The following is an 18,639-nucleotide window of genomic DNA, read 5'->3' as shown; positions in this document are numbered from 1 at the left end:
GGCTATGCAGCGTGCTGGGGCCATTCTTTTCAGAGCACTGCTCATGTTGGTTACTGCTCAGATGTTGGTGTTCCTCAGAAGCACGGCCTGGTTCAGTGCCTTTCACAGTTTGTAGAGAAGGCCTCATGGCACAGCAAAGGAGAGTGCCATTCATTGCCAGCTATGTATCCATATACCAAAACAGACGAGGTTTCAACTCTTATTTATCCCATTCCAGAAAGATGTGATCTGGTGAAGGACCTTTCCCTGATATATGCACTATCAGTACTTCAAAACGACGTCTTTACTTTCCCAAGCATCTCAGCACACATCCACCCCCTGCTTCAAACCAACGCTCAGCCAAACCCGAGCTCCAGCATCCAGAAGGCGGTGGCCGTGTCCCTGCACACAGACATCACCCGGGGCACAGATCCGCTGTCTTATGGACACACGCACAGTAAAGATCCCCTTTCGCTAAACACGCCATCCACGCTCCGCCTGAGGTCACGCACTGCAGCTGCGAATGGCACAGCCGCAGAATTCCAAGCCCTTTCAGCGGAGCACTTCAACGAGGCTCCCTGGCCTGACTCTGGGAACTGCTTCACCGTCACTCTGATCCGCTTTTCCATCACTCCCCACCCGCCCGCGCTCCCGCCACGCAGCCGCCCCCACACGGCCGCCCCCGGCGCTCCCCACAGCGCCCCCATGCGGTCCGGCGCTGCGCAGCCGCGGAGCGGGGGCAGCCTCGGCGGGCGGGGCGGAGTGGGGAGGAGGAGGAGGAGGAGGAGGAGGAGGAGGAGGAGGAGGAGGAGGAGGGCCGGCCCGCCCGCAGCCGCCGCCACCAGCAGCACCGCCGCCATGATGCTTGTTTGCTTTCAATGAGTGTGAGGAGGAGGCGGGGGGGAGCCGCTCTCCCGTCCGGCCCGCGGCAGGAAACAAAGAGCCAGGCAGGCGGCGGAGCGAGGGCGGCGGGGGGACGGGGATGCTGCAGCCACAGGTATGGGATCGGGGGGGTGGGGTGGGGGTGCGCCCGCGGTGCCTCGCCTCGAGGGGGGGCTCGAGCTCAGGGGGCGGGGAGCGGGGCTGCGGGGGTTAACCAGGGCGGGGGGGGGGGGGGGAGGGGAGCGGTGTTATGATGGCGAACAGCGGAGGGCGGGGGGGATTCTCCGCTTTGAGGGGTGGAGAAGGCGCTCAGAGTTCGGTGAGAGGAGGGGGGCCGTTCTGTTGGGTGTCACGGGGCGGCCCCTCGGGGCGCTCCGGAGGCGGTCGGGCCGGGCTCGGGGCTGCGGGGCTCGTCCTGCCGCCCATCCGCCGCGGGATGGAGCTGGCAGCTTCTCGACGAGAATCGTTTCTTTCGTCGGAGGGCAACGAAGAGGGGAAAAAAAAAAAAAAAAGAGTCTAACGGCATCTGGCGGCTCCCAAGTTCTCTATCGATACGCGTTTATTTATTTATTTTCCCCCAACTGTTTAAAATAATTCAACAAAGGCTGAGAGGGAAATGACATCAATCTGATCGTGGTCCAAAACGTAAATTTTCCAGCCATCTCGCTTCCCTTCCTTCCTCCGTGCCCTCCGCTCGCCGACGGACGGCGCTGCCGGGGCGGCGGGGCGAGGCCTGCGGCTGGCAGCGGGCGGCCCGCGGCCCTGCGAGCGGCCGGGCGACGGGAGAGCCAATCCGAGCGCTCGGCGCGTGATTGGCGGCGCCGGCGGCCAATGGGAGCGGGTGGAAGGCGGGGCTTACGCTGACATGTGGGGCGAGGGGGGGCGCGCACACACACACCTGCGGGGGTAAACAGGAGAGTGGGGTGCGGGGTGGGGAAGTCGGAGGGTCGTGGGTTTTGTGAGCTGGCACGTCGTTGTTTGTTAGGGCGCGATCCTAAGGAGCCTTGCGGGGGCTGCGTGCACCCTTGGAGAGCTGAGAAGTGGGTCAGCGGGGCCTGGGTGCCTGCGCGGAGCTGTGTGGCTCAGGGCTTTGCGGGGAGCTGTAAGCCTGGATCACTGGGGGCTTTAGGAGAGTCTGCGTCCACCCATCTGTCCGTGGTGGTGTATGGAAAGCGTGTGCGCAGTGTATCCCAACAACTTTGCCATGAAAATTAAACATTCCTATCAGGCTTACTCTATGTTATGTAGTATGAAAGTATAACCATAAGAAATACAGGTTTGGCTTGGTTTTCTTTTTTTTTCTTGTTTGTCTGTGTGTACAAGTGCGTAGTGACAGAGTCCTGTAACAGGCTGCTCAGAGAGGTGGTGGGCTGTGCCACTCTGGAGGTATTCAGGACTGGTCTGGATGCTTTCCCATGCAACCAACTGTAGGGAACCTGCTTTTGTGGAGAGTAGGACTGGTGGGTCTCCAGAGATCCCTTCAAACCCTGCAGATAGTAATTCCACAGGCAGATATTTGCTTTGTAAGCAGGGTTGCACATCTCCAGGATTTTTTTTTTTGTTTGATTTTTTGTTTGTTTGTTTGTTTGATTGATTGTTTTCTGGGGTTTATTTCCTTAATCTAGCTCTCACCACAATGGGTAACAAATTCAAAATTCAAGGGATTAAGGAAAACCTGCAGTATGTGTCTGGCTTAAATACAGAGATGTGCAAGTGTTGACTGGTAATTGTATTGTATCTTGCATTTTTTTCCATTCTAGAGCAGGTCTCATAATTGGGAATTTATCAGCCTTTCCACTGGGGTAATTTTACAGGATTATCCGCCCTCTGTTCTTCCTGCTGCTTCATCTGGACTCTGTGGAGTGTGCTGCTAGCCATGAAGCCTTCTGTGGGGGTTTATTCATGCTATTACTGACATGGAGCCCTTTGCATTTGGATTAACTCTTCACTCACTTTTCACCTGAATCTTGTGGATCAGTCTGTTTATAAAAAGGACATTACCACGCATCCCTTTTCTATTTGCATTTTGAAGTTGAACTCTCAATACAGCCATAATGTGTTCAGGCTGTTTACTTTGCTTGAATTTTAGAGGAAGAAGTGAAATATAAAGATAGGTGAGATTATAATACTGCATGGGCAAGTAAATCCTTCTGATGTTTTATGTAAGACGTGGAAACATCACAAAGGGCCACAAATTCAGTGAGTGTGGTACTCATTAAGGTAAAAATCAGTAAGAGCAGGCAGTACTGGATATTAGGAAGACTTCTATGCAAGTTCAACATTTGTGATGGAAAACACTCTTGAAAATGGGATAGAATGCTCCTAATATAGAGCAAACTGAAAATGCTTTCCAAGCTTACCAGCAAAAGCATCTGTTTTCTGAATGCGTGGCAGTGTAAATAAAAGCAGTCTTGTTAAACTATCTCTAAAAATCTCAGTATTTTTGTTTGTAGTGCAGTGTGTTGTTATTTGGATTGCTATCATGCTTAACAGTCTGGGTGGTAAACTGGAATTCCTCATCCAGTTGTGCAGTCCTGCTGCAGAGGCTACAGCCTCCAGCTTCTGTTTGCTAACGGGCTGCAGAGGTCTAAAATAAGCCCCTTGTTTTGTCATTTAATTGTGTGTATGTTTGTATATGTAGAGCTTGTAACGTGCCATCCCTGGCCCAAATGGGGCAACATGAAGTGAAGGTTATGTACAGACTGTGTGCTTATGAATGAAGGTTAGATGCAGGCTGTATCTTCATGAATGAAAATGCCATTCAGTCTTCAGAACTGAAATGTACAAGGTATGTCACTTACAGGATTTTGGCTTTTTTTTCCTTTTTTTTGCTAGGAGAAATGTGTAGCATTCAAAGCTAATAGTGATGTATGTATGATAGGCTTGAAAAAGTACATTCTACCTCAAAACCCCATGAAAATGATCACAACAGATCCTGCCTCTGGATTTTAGTCCTAGTTGCATGATGCATATGTTGACCTTTGCTCTGTTGCATACAAAAGCTTTATATGTGAAGCACTCCAACTGAATCACTGCAGGGTTTCATCCGTTTTGTATTCCCCCTTCAGTGTTTGTGCCTCACACTTGGAGGTGTGATTATTCTACAGTATCGTGCAAGGTTATTAGCATTGTATTAAGTCACATAGTTTATGTTCCCATGTTGAGATTAGCTTGTAGGAGTCCGTTCAGCAGAGGAGCTTGGGGACCTGTGCTCACATTTTCCACACTGAGTGATTTCTGCAGGTGAAGCCTTAAAGAATACAAATGCCTAGGCAAGTCCCATAGAAAAAGCAGTTAAAATGCTTGACGTGTCCTTTTGAGCTACTAATTGCACTTCCAAGATGGTGCTTATTTAAAAAAAAAAGAAAAAAAAGAAGTTGGCAACAACTCAAATTTTCTCTATTGTTGGAGTGCAACAGGAATCCTTCTTTTAATGCCTCAGAGGGCTCTTTTTAGCAAAGGAATCAAGGAGGGCCTAGGAGCAGAACATGCATACATGGTTGTTTACCTGAGAAAGAAAATACTTGTTATAATTCCAGTTTGTGCTGTAATGGAGCTCTGAAGGAGGAGGGTTTTTTGTTCATTTTTACCAAAACATGCTAGGTATTTTACTGAGGCTGCTGCATAGATGTTTTGTAGCCGTAGTATCCTGATGGTTCTCTTCTGTGTCTTGGTTATGTTCCTGATCTGCAAGCTTTACTCAGCAAGTTGAGCAGCTTCCTACCTTAAGCCTGTCCTTACAGGTTCTACACCATTTTCTAACAGCACCTCCTGTAGCTCTGTGCTGCCTCATGGACTGAAGGGGGAGGCATGGTGCCCATCTGAGGGCTGCTGCTCTTCTAGGATGAGCCACAGCAATGGGAACAATAGTTCGTGTGGTTAGGGGACAGCCACTCACCGTGGTTAGGAGATGGAAGGAATAGTTTCGTATGCTGCATATTACAGATTATCTGTGTAGCTTTACAGCTAGAGATATTTTGGAGTGTACTAAGAATGAAATGTGGATCATGCAAATTAAACGGAGCTCCACAAAGGCATCACTCTGTTTAGATCATTTTGCAGGTCAGGGATCAGAAAATGGCCCGTGCTTCACAGACAGAGCCTTCCATGTGAAACTCACTGAAATGACATCTGCAAAGATAGGAAGGCTTGAAACCAAACTGAAGTAAAGCTAGGTTTGCACCTGTACAGCCTGATCCCTATCACTTGTCAGGACATGAGCCTGTACCATAAGAGGCTGAATAATGAAATGTTTTGAAATGCTCTGTGCTGAACTTCCACCATTAATACTTTGTAATCTGTTTTTAAAGAGTTTTAACAGTTCTCCACCCAACAGAAGAGCTTTGCCTGACAAAGCAAAAGTACTGTGGAGTCGAGTAGAAGGATCTCAGTGCTGCCTTAATCACAGCCTGTCTGTATACAGACGAGTGTTCTCAGGGTCTGTGAAGAATAATGAAAGCTAAAAAAGAATCTTTGCTGGTGAACATCTTCAAAGGTGTAACTCTGGAGACAAGAGGACTGGCCTTACCATAACTACCTGACATAGGACAGGCCTTTCCCACATGGATTGGCCCTAGTGCCTTCAACTACTGTTCAAGTAGGAAGCAAGAAAGTAGCTGAAGACAATTGCCTGGTGACAGAACTGCGAGAACTACTGCTCTGACTGGTCCTTGCAAGCTGCATCAGAGCAGCCATCTCTGGACAGTGCTGGAAACCAACCAGTGACGTGGCTGAAGTGGTGGGATTTTTTTTAAACCACTGCCATCCTCTTAGCTGAGTACTGCTGCTGCTCCAGCACAGCTCAGTGGGGGCACAGACAGGGCAGGGAAGAAACCTCGAGTGGGTTTTGCTGCATGACAAAGGGGTTGCAAAACAACATTTGCAGGCTTGTTGGTCTAACTTGAAGTAAAGATAATTCGTGAATAGTTCTTCTGTTTCTATCAGGATGTGGCTAGATGGGAGAGGAAGAACTGTAGAAGTGAGTTTTGTAATGTGCTGAACTAGAGTTCAGCAGCTCTAATATTTACAAGCATTTAAATGTCTGCCTAAAAATACTTCCTGGATAAAACATTTTGGAACTCGATGCTGAAACCTGTTGTCCTGCAGATATAAAGCAGGAAGGCTGGAAATGAGCTAATGCCCAAATCTCATTTACAATAATCAGGTTGTCTTTGACTCCAAGTTCTACTGCAAGGCTAAGAGAATAATGTGGGTGAAAACAGGAAGTCAGCATGCACAAAGCAGCAGAGGCATGGAAATTATTCTGCAGATGTATGAAGGAAAACATGGTAAGGAAACTTATGGTATACAGGGGAGTATTTGAAATAGCTTACCAAGTTGGACAAAGGTACATTGTGCCATACTTGAAACAAAAATGCTTTTTCATATGATGGAGAATTGTCAAATAGGATTGTATGGATACAATGTGTAGAATAAGGGTTTTTATTAATTGACATCTTGGTGGGTGAGACCGTTCTCCAACCACCTTCAGAAAGCAGGTGAGGAGCCTGTGGTCAACCTTGGCCTTAGCACCTATTTGCATTTTTAAAACTGAAAAGGCTTCAAGATGGAACACTTCCCTTTAAAGTTGCTCTCTTATGCTCCATCTTACTTGTACAGTATATAATATGCAATTTAAATAAATTCTTAGAGTAATTAGTAAACCTGACTGGTCTTCTAATGCATTGGCATTTGAGAATACACTAAAATAGAAGATTAAACATTCGGAATGTTGCCTAGCATTTCTGGGGATACGAGTTCAGGGTTGAGCTTTGCAATTTAGTTTTGCACTAATGTTTGTTTTGTATACAGCAGCCTTCTACTATAGGCATAATTATTTATAATTGCTGATAATTAAGAACTATGCTAATCGCCTGGACTCTGCTCCCTGAGAACATTTGGAAGTAGTATTTCTAATCATTAGATGTTTTGCAGGGTAAGGAGGAGGAATTCGAGTTACCAAAATCCAGCTGAAGTGTTATCATCTAGATCTGTTAAAAGACAGAGAATCAGGGGTCTCTGGGCTGAAACATGCCTCTTATACTCTGACCGTGTTACAGTTCTCTTTTGAAGCAAAACTGATCTTTATAGCAAGTGAACATGGAAGTGAGAGTTGCTGCTTTGCACTACTGAAGCTACAGTAAATTTTGTCACTCCTCTAGGCTCTAAGGGTTACGTGTACTCCATTAGAATATTGTGCTTCAGGTTGCTTGTCTGCTGGGAAATCATGATTGCCGGCAGAGCACGGGGATGGCAGGGGAGTGTGAGGCTGGAGAGCAGCAGCCTTGCTGCCCCTGCCATGCACCTCAGCACCAGGCAGCTCGTGTTCCTATAAACGCTGAGTGAAGGAGGACAAAGAAACCTTTATTACACTTTAAGTACCTGAAGGTTAAAATTTAATAATGTGCTCATTTTAAAAAATATGAATCGACTTATTTTTAGACTTAATGAAACAGAGCCTGAACCAGTTAGGTGCTGTAGCTCTGCAGTCTGATCAGGCCTTCAAATTGGAAAACAGCAAACACATCCTGCAACTTTGTGACTCAGCTGATAGGAACTAAGATGATTTGCTTTTTTTCCCCTTCTTAAAAAAATAAAATTCCAGGAAGGTTGACTCTCATTCAGCTCCAGTTAGGTTAAGAGATTTGCAGAATTTATTTCTTTGTAAATTTTGTGGGAAAAAAGCTTACTTCTGAACCTCCAGGTTTTCTGTAGTACAGTTTATTTATGCAAAACCAAATAACTTCATCTGATTGGCTGTATTACAGGTACTCGAGCAGCATATACTGACTTAATCATTGCCTTATGCTTAGCATTATGTAATTGTGATGCATGCTCACATACTTTCATGATGTGTAAGCTTGCAGAAGAGGAAGGGTACCTTGTTTTGTATTGGTAGCCAGATAAAACCCTGGTTTTGGAGCTCTTCAAAATCTGATGAGGCAGCATTATTTCCCTGATGGAGCCATTAAATGTTAATATACTAACAGCCCCTAAAACATCATCCTACTGAGTGAAAGAGCACTTGAAATTAATCAGTTGGCTTTATGTTGGGTACTCAGCATCGTTTTCCCTTCCCTTAATTTAGATCGTTCCCACATTAAGTCATCACTGGGTTAAAGGAGTCTTTGACATTTTCCCACACTTCATATTTGAATCTCTTGGGTGTGAGAGAAGTGATCCAGGATTCACAATGTGCTGCCCCCTGTGTGAGCAGCAGTAACACACCAGCCCTCCCTACTCCAGGGAGAAGGAAATGTAATTCCCAGGATGTATTCTGCAATATTCTCATTACTGTTTAGCAACTTTACTAATCTGTGTGGATTTTTTCCCCCTACTGCTATATTTTCAATGCTATATACTTGAAAAACCCACTCAAATAAGCTTCTTCTATAAAATGCCAAGAATGCTTACTCTGTTCAACAAATACGTGTTTGCACAGACATTTCTCCTCCCAGTATGCAAGTCTTACATAAATATGAAGTGTTCTCATAGAACTCTTGTCTTTGTGTATATTTCAGTAGAGCAATCCCGTTCACTCAGTATTAAATGTAAGGTTGCACTGCAATAGATAGGCAAGTCCTCGAGCTTCTGAGTATTCAAAATGAAAGTATTAGTGGTGGTAGCTCTGATGGGCTACCATTAGAGTACATTGAGTTTTATTCATGTGGCACTTGAGATCCATCTGGGATACACTGGGTACGTTTGCTTCTTTTCCTCACCACACTGTGTTGCCTGTGACTACTTTTCCCATTATTTTTCAGTATTAAGGTCACTAACTAGTTTGTTGTCCATACATGGTATGGGCTGAAGGTAAAGCCAGGTACTGCCTCAACTCATGCATTCAAGTGTGTGAAGTTCTGCCATAAACCTGCTCCAGCTTCTGTTGTTGTCTACAGGAAGATGATGCACCTCTTCATCCCAGCCAGGGCAGCAGCCATGTACATAGGGCTGTTGCCTCATTTGCCTGTACTTCAGGCTGAAATGTAATTTAGTTCCCATAGAAGTTCATCACTTGCTAAGTATAATGCCAACAATGAAGGGAACATTGAAAGCAATAAGCTTAATTCTCTTCGAGAAAGCACTCGTTTAAAGAACAATTAGTGCTTCTTTGAGTGGGAATTGCAGAAAAAAAATTGAGCAAGTATGAAGGAACAATTTTAGCAAGTTTTAAGTTTTATAGGAAACATAATAATACAGGAATACAGCACTATTTTTATTAATATTAGTTAGCTTATTCCCCCCCTCAAAGGGGAGTGGGTATCTTTTAGGTGCATTCCTGATGTTCCTTCTCTTTAAATGGTATCATTCCTCACAGTTTTAAGCAGTAGTTTCTATTCTAATAAAGCTTGACAGCAGAAATATTAACCCTTTATACACAGGCTGACATTTTTTATTAGACTATACAGAAGGACTACTATAGTTTTGTAATCTAAAAAGCATTGTACTTTGACTTCTCTTGGGATTTTAGACTTTGTTCAGTGTTACTATTTAACTAATGCCTGGACAGTTTTCAGTTGGAGGCAAGATTTTGCTTCCTGCTGGGCAAGAGTAAATTTTAGGTAGGTATGGCCAGAGAAACAATTATGTTGTTGTCGTCTAGATTGCAGTCTTAAGCAGCTGTGTTGCAAATACACACTTAAATTACTACTGTAATGCAGGAAGTTGGACTCTCCAAAATGCATTCCTTATTTTTCCTCCCACCCTAGCTTTTGGCCAGTTTACATCTCTTACCTAGCTTATCTTCTTATCAGAGATGGATCAGTGTTGATGCAAGAGTGAAGGGGAAACAGACGTGGGAAGGGAGGAACTGCAGGAGGACCTGCTTAGTTCTGCTTAGCATGACTTGAAACCACAAGGCAAGAAGATGGGGGTGAGGAGAATCCCAAATTAACTTTGAGTTTAGGTTTTATCAGGCAGTATCAGATCACTTATTTGTGGAGAAAACCTTTGAATCTGATTTTCCAATAAAGTTTTGGATTGCATACAAGAAGCTTCAAGGTTAGAGGCACAGAGTTACAAAGGAATGATCTAGTATGAGAATCCAGTATTAGAGTTATTAGAAAGGAGGTGTCACAGGTTATAATCATCTTTAAATCTTCGATCAACTGAATAGGTTATACTATATAGTAAACAGTTTAATTAGTACTGCAGATCACCATGTCTCCTACTGCTTTCAATAGTGCAGAAGTAACCTGGCAGCCAGCGTGTGCCTACTGCACAAAGGAAAAACACACTTCAGTTATCTGGTTGTTTCTAGCCTTGTTAGAAAGATTTTTACAGCTTAATCATAGTCCTCTCAGAACAATGGATCAAATCAGATCATATGGTACCTGAATGTTAACTTACATTGCTTTTATTGGTTCAGTGTTTTCTGTAAAGCTTTAGAATTAAAGTTCTCTTAGCCTAGTTTAATATATGGTATGGAAGAAGTTAACACTTCTAGGAAATATTTTATGGGGAACTTAATACTCATAGCATGCTTAATACATGAAGGAGGGATGGTAGATTCAGCCTACAGGAGTTACTGAATGCTTATGGCTTTGAAATGAAGTTAATTTGTCTGCGATGTTTCAGACAAAGAAACACCCTAGTTGTTCCTCCACACTGTCACCTCCCTAGTTCAGAGGCATTATCTACTAGCACCTTCTGGAGTTGTTTGGATCATTAACTGCCTTGTAGCCCAACTTCCACCTTTTATTTTGCTCTAACTTAAGAGACTTACCGTTATAGGGCTGCAGCCTTTTCTCATCCTTCTGCAGAGATCAGCGTAGCAGAAACAATTTGGCCCTCAGGCAGCTCCTCCAGCACTTCCTTTGTAGCCACTAACTTCTCTTGAGCCCATGCTCCCTGTGGCACTGGTGCTTTGGCTATAAATGCTCTTCAGCATCAGAGCTGCACCTGCTTAATGGAGCAGCACACCCACTCACATAGCTGCTGGTAATCACACCTCTTTTCTCAAAAACAACAGCTAGCCCAGTTCTCAACCACCTGATTGCGCTCATTGCTTTAAACTGGAGAGATGGGCAGCACAGGTGCAATTCTACCCTGTGGGAATTTGGTTTGTCTCTAGCAGTCCTGAGAGAAGCCCAGCTCAGTGCTCCATTATCCATTTGTTGCATTAGTCACCCTTGTCAGCTCTTCTAACAGTTTGGCCTTCCTTGACTTGGCAATCTTCAGTATTTTTCTTCCCTTCATTTCTCTTTTTGCTCTCTTTCTCTCAGAGCCATTCATGCAAACAAAGGCATAAAATTGTGTCTCCATTGAAGACTCCCGATCTGATTTCCCATGTCTTGACATCACCAGCCTGGTTTAGCTCAGCTCCCGTGGGGTTAGGAGTGTTAATTCTGCATTGGGATTGAGTGTCCAGAGTAGGAATGGGCAGCTGTCCTCGTCAGCTCTCAAGCAATTTTGTGTCTCAGCTTTTAAATTTAGTTCTAACAACCTGGTACAAGATAGTAAACAACTTAATTTGGACTTAAACAAAATCACATGCCCTCTTCATTGAATTTTGGTTGTGTGGAATGCATTCTGGTATCTGTCCTATCTTTGTTGATAAACCATTCTCCCTTGCCAACTAAGTGGTGTGTGTAACAACAGCTGAGTATTCCGTGTTGCTTCCCCCAGTCTGTGCAACTGAAAATTACAGGTGGTGTAAGCTCTTTTGAAAATGAGATCACTATGTCAAGTTACATTATTAGGGCTGCACTTATCAAAGGCTTTAAGGTTGTCCAGCACCGTTGTATGCCTCTTAAAATTGCTTTAGTCTGACAAAACTGTATCCCTTCAGCTGAGGCTTACCTCAGCAGGTTCTAAATTTGGAATGGGGGAGGTAGGGAAAGCAGAGGAGATGATGATTTGCAGAAAGCAGTGATTTATCCAACTACTCCCTGCTGTGAAGTTTTGAAATTTAGTTCAAGGTATCACATTTGTGTTTTACGACGGCCTGTGCAACATGACCCACATTTGGCCTGGCTGTCAGGGCCTGGGAGATCTTCAGCTCTACCTGGTGAATGAAGGTGCACAAAGATCTGGTGGGATGGCTTCTCCAGCACCAGCAGCTGGGTGCCGTCCTGCATCAGTACTGCTCAGTGCAAACAGGACTGCTCATCTTGCTGCTTTTTCTGGTCCTGTGTGATCCTATGCTCGGACTTTCTGCTTTGAAATGCAGCACTGGGAAAGGACAACCCATCGAACAGGAATGCTGAGAATGGGTCAGATGGTGATGCTGGCAGACTGGCAGCACGGGCTCACCAGTATCCTGCTCACCAGTATCCTGCGTTAAAACCTTCAGTTAAATCTCATCAGTCGTGTTACTGTGCATTAACAAAACCCACTGGAAAAGTATGTCATCCTCTTTTGGTAGCAGGGAGTCATGTAGTGCTGGTACCAGCAAGTCTGTTAATTAGTGCATGTGATTGACTGTGCTCTGGGGAGTATTCGCATTTCCCGTACTGAATGAGATTTCTGTCTCTAGTACTACCTGCTTTAGTTTTCAGAAAGTGGAGCACGTTTATTAAGTGCAGGAACTGCAGGAAGAGAACGCATCAGATGGGTGAGGGAGGGGAGCAGTCCCTGGAAAAGCACTGCAGCAGTGCTCTGTGCAGTAATGGCCTTTGTGAAAAGCATGCTCATTCGTAGCAGTTCCAGAGGAGATGCCATATATATTGTTTTGCCATCTGTGATTGCACTCGTTAGATGGCTACTACAAGTTAGTTATTTTTTTACCTTTCTGGTGATTTTCAATTGAGTTCTACCTATTTAAATCAGCTTGGTTTAAAAAGAGAGCAGAACACTTAATGGTTTTAGCATCCTCAGAGCTCAGGTATCACCATTCTTTAAGGAGCCTGTCCCAGCTGCTATTTATAATCTCATTGCTTTACCCATAATGCACTTCTTAAAGAGGAATTTCTTTTCCCTGGGTGGAGCTGATTTTGGAGTAGGGAGTTGGATAGGGAAAAGGTGTGAATCAGTAGAAGAGCTGTTGCTTTACAGTATACAGTAAGCACTTGGGGCTGAGGAACTTTTGTTTTAACGAAGTCACTGTGTTTTGTTTTTTAATGTTATTAAAAACGTTTTTAATAATAAATAATTTCTATTAAATAAATGGTAATCAGGTCTGGTTGAGGTTTATTAGCTGTTAACGCTCTAGAGAAGTGCAGTGCTTTTCTGATGTACTTGGTGCCCAGGGCTGAAGAACAGACTTGATAGAAAGCCTTGCTAGGTGCAGTAGCTGGGTGTTATCCGGGTGTCAGCTGCACAGCTTCTTCTCTGGGTTGCTGTTACGTGTTTTGCTCTAGCAATTGTATCATATTGCTTGTAATGTGTTTGTAAGTGTGTTCTGAGTTACTGTTGTTAAACTTATTTATTGCATGTAAATCATTTCTGTGGTTCATGGCTTGTGTTTCTCAGTGTGGGTGCTTCAATTTAGGATGGGGAACTCTTGGTGATAAAAGCTCTTATGTATGCATGGAACTGCTGTAGCATTCTTTCATTTGTAGTAAAAATGATGTACATTGAGAGTCCTTTGTAACCTTTAAGCAAGCAACTAACGTGTAAGTTAACACAGTATTTATTTAAATCAAGGTATGTCTAAGCTGTTTTCTCTTTTCAACTGTCTGAATCCTAAATATTTTTTTCTTGAAGAGGGAAAGAGACAGGAATGCCTTTTTTTCATTCCTTCTCTGTGCCTGGAGGTGGTACTGGTCTGCTGCCATACAGGAATGCTGGAGGGAGGGCTCTGCCTAGAGGAATTTTTGGCGATTCTCTTCCACTGTCCGCACTGGATTGTGGTAAAAAAGAAGCATTGACTAGAATCGTTTCTGAATTTCTTATGCAGAATGATGAGGAATGAGAGTGAGAGAAGTTAAAATCAGTTAGATGTTTAACAGTAAAACTTAACAAACTGTCAGAATCTCTGCATTACAAATAGTGATTTTAGACTCAGAAGAGTAGGCTAAGGCTTGGACTAGGGGGCTGTTGTGCAGGCTTGAAGAATTGAGAATCCATTTAGAATTACTCTTTTCTTGGTTGCTGAATCTGTGTCATCAGCTGAGATTTGCAGTAAGCCTGGAAATGATGGGTAAACAAGAATAGTAGCAGATGTTTTCTGTATTATATATGAGGGGGACTCTGGTTGTGGTGGTGGTGTACATCAGTTTCTGAAGTCTCGTTGTTTAAGGGTCCAGATATGCTTATTGTTTTAAGCAGCTTTGTCTAGTAGGGGTTGCTGGAGCGTCTACTTCTGTAGGCCAATGGTGAAGGAGACTGCGGTACGATGGGATGTTTGCAGAGCAGGAAGCACATATGAAAGGTGTCAGGGCAGAGTGATTGTATTGCATTACAGACGTTAAATTATTGGGGGCTGAGGTCGGATTTTGTCTGTCGTTCTAATACCATCAGATCTGAGCTCCTCTATTCTTGTAGCAGGTTTTCACACTTACAGATGGATGCAGATTATCTTTAAATATTTGGATTGAATGTCCGATACAATACTTAACTGTAAAATGGAAATTACCTTGTAAAGAATTCTTGGTATAAGATGTCATAATCCGTTGTTGTTTTGTATTGACAGGAATGCCCAAGGAAAAGTACGATCCACCTGATCCACGGAGGATGTACACAATTATGTCCTCAGAGGAAGCAGCCAATGGAAAGAAATCACACTGGGCAGAGTTGGAAATAAGTGGTGAGAAAGTGGGGAATGATCCTCAGTTAAGATTTCAGTGCAATGTAAGAGCAGCCTGCACAGTACAGGCTTGAACAGAAAACATAGGGAGTGTGAAACAGCTGTAGAAAAGAATTTCTAAGCTCGATGTGGTACATTCTGTGATGAACTGGAAGAAGCAATAACAGAGGCTTTATGCAGAAATTTTGATGAAATAAGGAATTTCTTAAAAAGATTACTATTTCTAAATGGCTGTTCAATAGAGAACTTTGTAGAAAGCAAATAGACTTCTAACTGGGAAGGAGTCTTCCAGATCACTGAATTTGTGTCTTGCTTCAAGTGCTGCATGCCTTTACACGTGAATAGCATTACTCACTTGAAGGTTACAGATGCAGAAACCTAGTTAAATGCTGCTTCAAGAAGCATTAATTTAGGCTTGGATATCCACTTGGACATCTGCTACCTATGCATAGAAAATGCATTAAGTAATAGCTCCTTCCTTTCATGCTTTGTGATCTCACTATAGACTGATTCCAGCCCAAAGAAATGTAGGTGGTGAAGAGAACATATAAATCCTTTCAGCTTCACAGGTTTCTTTGATAGCAGTCACCTGTTTGCATTTAGAGGATAGGAGAGAAGGAGAAGCTGTTAATGCTGTTTTTAAAAATGCAGAGGAATACTGATTTGTATTTAAAAACCTTTCAAAAAAAATTCTTAATAAGCATTACAGGAGAATGAATCCTTGAAGGAATTGTATGCATTTGCCTTGCAAAATAAAATGTGACAGTGTCTTTGTTCCATTAATGAGCACACTGTCTTTCCCTTGCAAAATACTTGGTCATCTACTACAGAAAGCCACAAATGCTTTAATTGCTTTTATTATAATCTCAGAGCTCTTTGCTGCAGGCTTTTGTGTACTAGCCACTCTCTTGTAGCTCTCTGGCAGTTACACCTGTATTAAAGATTTTGTTACCAGGGACTGCCTTCCAGGTACTCATGTATCAGTGTAGCTTTCCCCAGGCACTAAATGTGAGTTGTTTCCTTAAATAGAAGGAATTATTATTTGTATACATTGGTGTATTTATTAACGATGCTGCTCTTAATGTTGGGTTTTTTAAGGGCTTTCTCAGTTTTTTAACCTCAGAGAAACCAATAGTGGTGCTCATCTTTCAGTGCTGTTGGCACCAGTAGGTGATTCTTGAATGAAGAAATGAAAAGAGAGCTCCTCCTGGGGAGAAAAATCTTGGAGAGAGGAAATGTTTTGAGACCTTCTTCTGATTATATCTCACATTGTTTTTGTGCTGTGATATAAAAGTCTTGATTCTGTAACACGCTTGCACCTTTCAGTTGATACAAAAATTATACCTTTAAAAAAAATCTCTGGCAGTGGTATATTCAGCTTTTAGTTGAATGCCAGATGGAAATTCATGTTCTCAACCAGGCATTTTGGTCACCCCAAATATAGTACTTCTGTCTGTTCCTGGCTGGATGAATGCCATAGAACAAAGATTTTTGGTTTGAAAGATGTTACACAGACATAAGGGGAAAACTGAAGAGCCATCTCATATCCTATATATAAACAGTAATTGAAGAAATATTTCTTAAACATCTATTAATTATTGAGGGGATGGTCAGTAAATTGTTGTTTCGTATGAAACTTGAGAAAATACAAATGCTTAGTACTTAAGTCTACGTTGTTTTTTCCTCAATCCTATGTACAGTAGTGCTTAATTCTTTGAATCAGTGATTGATTGATTTTTATTTTTATTGTTTTTAAATTTTTTTTCTTCACCTTCCTTCTACAGGGAAAGTGAGAAGCTTGAGTTCATCGTTGTGGACGCTGACCCATTTGACAGCTTTGCATCTCAGTGACAATTCCTTATCCCGTATTCCTTCAGACATTGCCAAGCTTCATAATCTGGTGTATCTGGACCTGTCCTCTAATAAAATTCGCAGTTTACCAGCAGAGCTCGGAAACATGGTGTCACTCAGGTATGTGATTTTTTTTAACAGGAGTTAAACAGCTATTATCTTTGTAGGAACAGCTTGGGTTTTGGCTTAATAGTGTTGTTCACGTAAATGAAAAGCATAAATTAATTCTCTCTTCTTGTTTTTTTCACTTGTTCTGTGATACTCTGTTCTGATGTATGACAGTACATATACATAATGAGCTCTGGAGGTGCTGAGTTTGACAGCAGTCACCCATTTTATGTCTTTCCAAGTCACATTTCCTCTTCTGTGCATCTCTTTCCAAACCCTTTTACAAATCTTTCTGGAGTTATCTAAGAAATAATAATACACAAAAAAAATTGCCTTTAACTCATTGCAGTGTAGGAGAAAGGTCTGATTAAACATTCACTTTGTATGAACTACTGTTTTTCCTATTTATTCATTATTCCTAATAATATCAGTTCTTATTCTCTGGGTTTAATAACTAATGCAGCTTTTCTAATATCATCTCCTTCCCACCTTTGCTATCATTTAACTTCATTCCCATGCAAATTAAGGAGGAACAAAATATGTACTATATGCAACTTTTCCACTGAATTTTATAATGTTTAGCTCCTCTCGTGGAATGATACCTCCTTTTGGAAGTGGAACATGAATGGTGATGAGTATTTGTGTTACAGTTAAGGCTGCAACATTTTGTTTGCAGAACACTATTATGTGAAAATGTAAATGACATACAAAAGTAAACATCTGCAAGCAGTATTCTTCTGCCCTTGACCTGGAAAAAAAGAACACCTTATTATTTGGTTTATAACCTGCACTGACTTCATTAGTTTTGATTTTTTGATGTTTATGGTCAGCTTTGTTGACCAGGGAACCCTGAGTCTAAAAGTAACTAGAATTCTATTGGAAGTAAAGAAGAAGAAAATGGAATAATGGTCTGCCAGCACAGCTTTGATGAAACCAGGGGCCAAGCAAGTTTGTACATAGAAATATTAGTCACTGCATTTTATTCTGTTTTAGCAAAGAGCACTCTGCTGGGGAGGATAAAACTAGCTGGTGAAATAGGTACCAAAAGCTCAAATTTCAAAGTAGTTCACATCTCAAGCTTAATGGTGAACTGAGGAGCTACTTTTTAGAGCATAATTGGCAGCTTTGTTTTGTAATGTGTTGTATAGTTGTTTTCAGATGTGAAGTAATCTGTGTTTTCAAAAATAAGTTTTGCATTAAGGTTTCAGTTAAAAGCAGTTTAATTAGTGTTACCTTCCTTCTCCCTTTTATCCACTCCTTGGATGTTGTGAGCTAGCACCCTAAATATACTGGTATATTTTCAAATTCATCTTTGTACTTCATCAGCATCCTTTTAGTTTCATCAGTCTTTTTCTTTCCTTTTACAGTGTTGCTTTAAAATTAATACTCATTACCTGAAGTGAGCTTACCCCTGCGTAGTCATCAGTAGTGTCAGAAGATATTATGCCATCTTCACAACACTTTTCCAGTTTGTTCTGATTCTCTTCTAAGTCCTCAACCTCTTTTCAGTACAGAATGAGTGTGAAATGTGTTGCTAGGGCCTAGGATCAGACCAGCGTTGTGTTTGTGACAAAAGCATAGCACCGAAATCCAGATCTCTAGACGTGAAAAACTAGTGCATTAATCCACTGCGCTCTCTCTGTCCTCAGTAATTGCAGCTGATCCATGATTTCTTTTCACTGTGCTGAAAGTGAAGAAAAATCCGTAAGTGCATCCTGTGTGATAGCTCTCTGCAGGTCTCAGCTGTGCTGTAGTTTATGTTTCAGGCTGGCTCTTACTGCAGATGCTTCCCATAGTTTCTGGGAAGTTTTTCAAACTAACAGTATTTCAGCACGGGGCATTGCTAATATCCTGAGCCACGGAAGTAATTTGTGCTCTCACATTTTAGAATTGGTAACAGGTCTTACAACTCCCACATCTGGAGAGCTGTGTTTGGGCTGTATCGCAGAGCTCACCCAAGGCTCATTGCATCTCCCTTTTTTACTGCAGGTACTTGAAGGAGGAGGTGTCAGAGGGAGCAGTAAGATGTCTGATCTTTGAGGAGAGAGGAAAAATGAAGTAATTGTAACATGCTATCTTGGAGAGCTCAGATCTAAAACAGATTCTCTTGATATGCTTGAAGGGGCTAGTGG

At 42.6% G+C, this 18,639-nt stretch overlaps 1 protein-coding gene across 2 annotated transcripts in view; it reads left to right on the top strand.

Annotated features, from left to right (window-relative positions):
* The first annotated feature begins 819 nt into the window (after window positions 1-819).
* The window catches only part of CNOT6 (CCR4-NOT transcription complex subunit 6), a 28,128-nt gene continuing 10,308 nt past the window's right edge, over window positions 820-18,639 (top strand). For both annotated transcript variants that reach the window (XM_065734786.1, XM_065734785.1), the window contains exons 1-3: window positions 820-976; window positions 14,435-14,548; window positions 16,333-16,519. In XM_065734786.1, coding sequence (XP_065590858.1) covers window positions 14,437-14,548; window positions 16,333-16,519 — 299 coding nt within the window. In that variant the 5' untranslated portion in view covers window positions 820-976; window positions 14,435-14,436. The remainder of the gene's footprint in view (window positions 977-14,434; window positions 14,549-16,332; window positions 16,520-18,639) is intronic.

This window comes from Cyrtonyx montezumae, unplaced genomic scaffold, assembly GCF_038088225.1.
Source record: "Cyrtonyx montezumae isolate F1298 unplaced genomic scaffold, pur_monq_1.0 scaffold_18, whole genome shotgun sequence".
Classification (NCBI taxonomy): Eukaryota; Metazoa; Chordata; class Aves; order Galliformes; family Odontophoridae; genus Cyrtonyx; species Cyrtonyx montezumae.
Note: the sequence above shows the minus strand (reverse complement) of the source record. Positions and strands in the feature narration are given on the sequence as shown.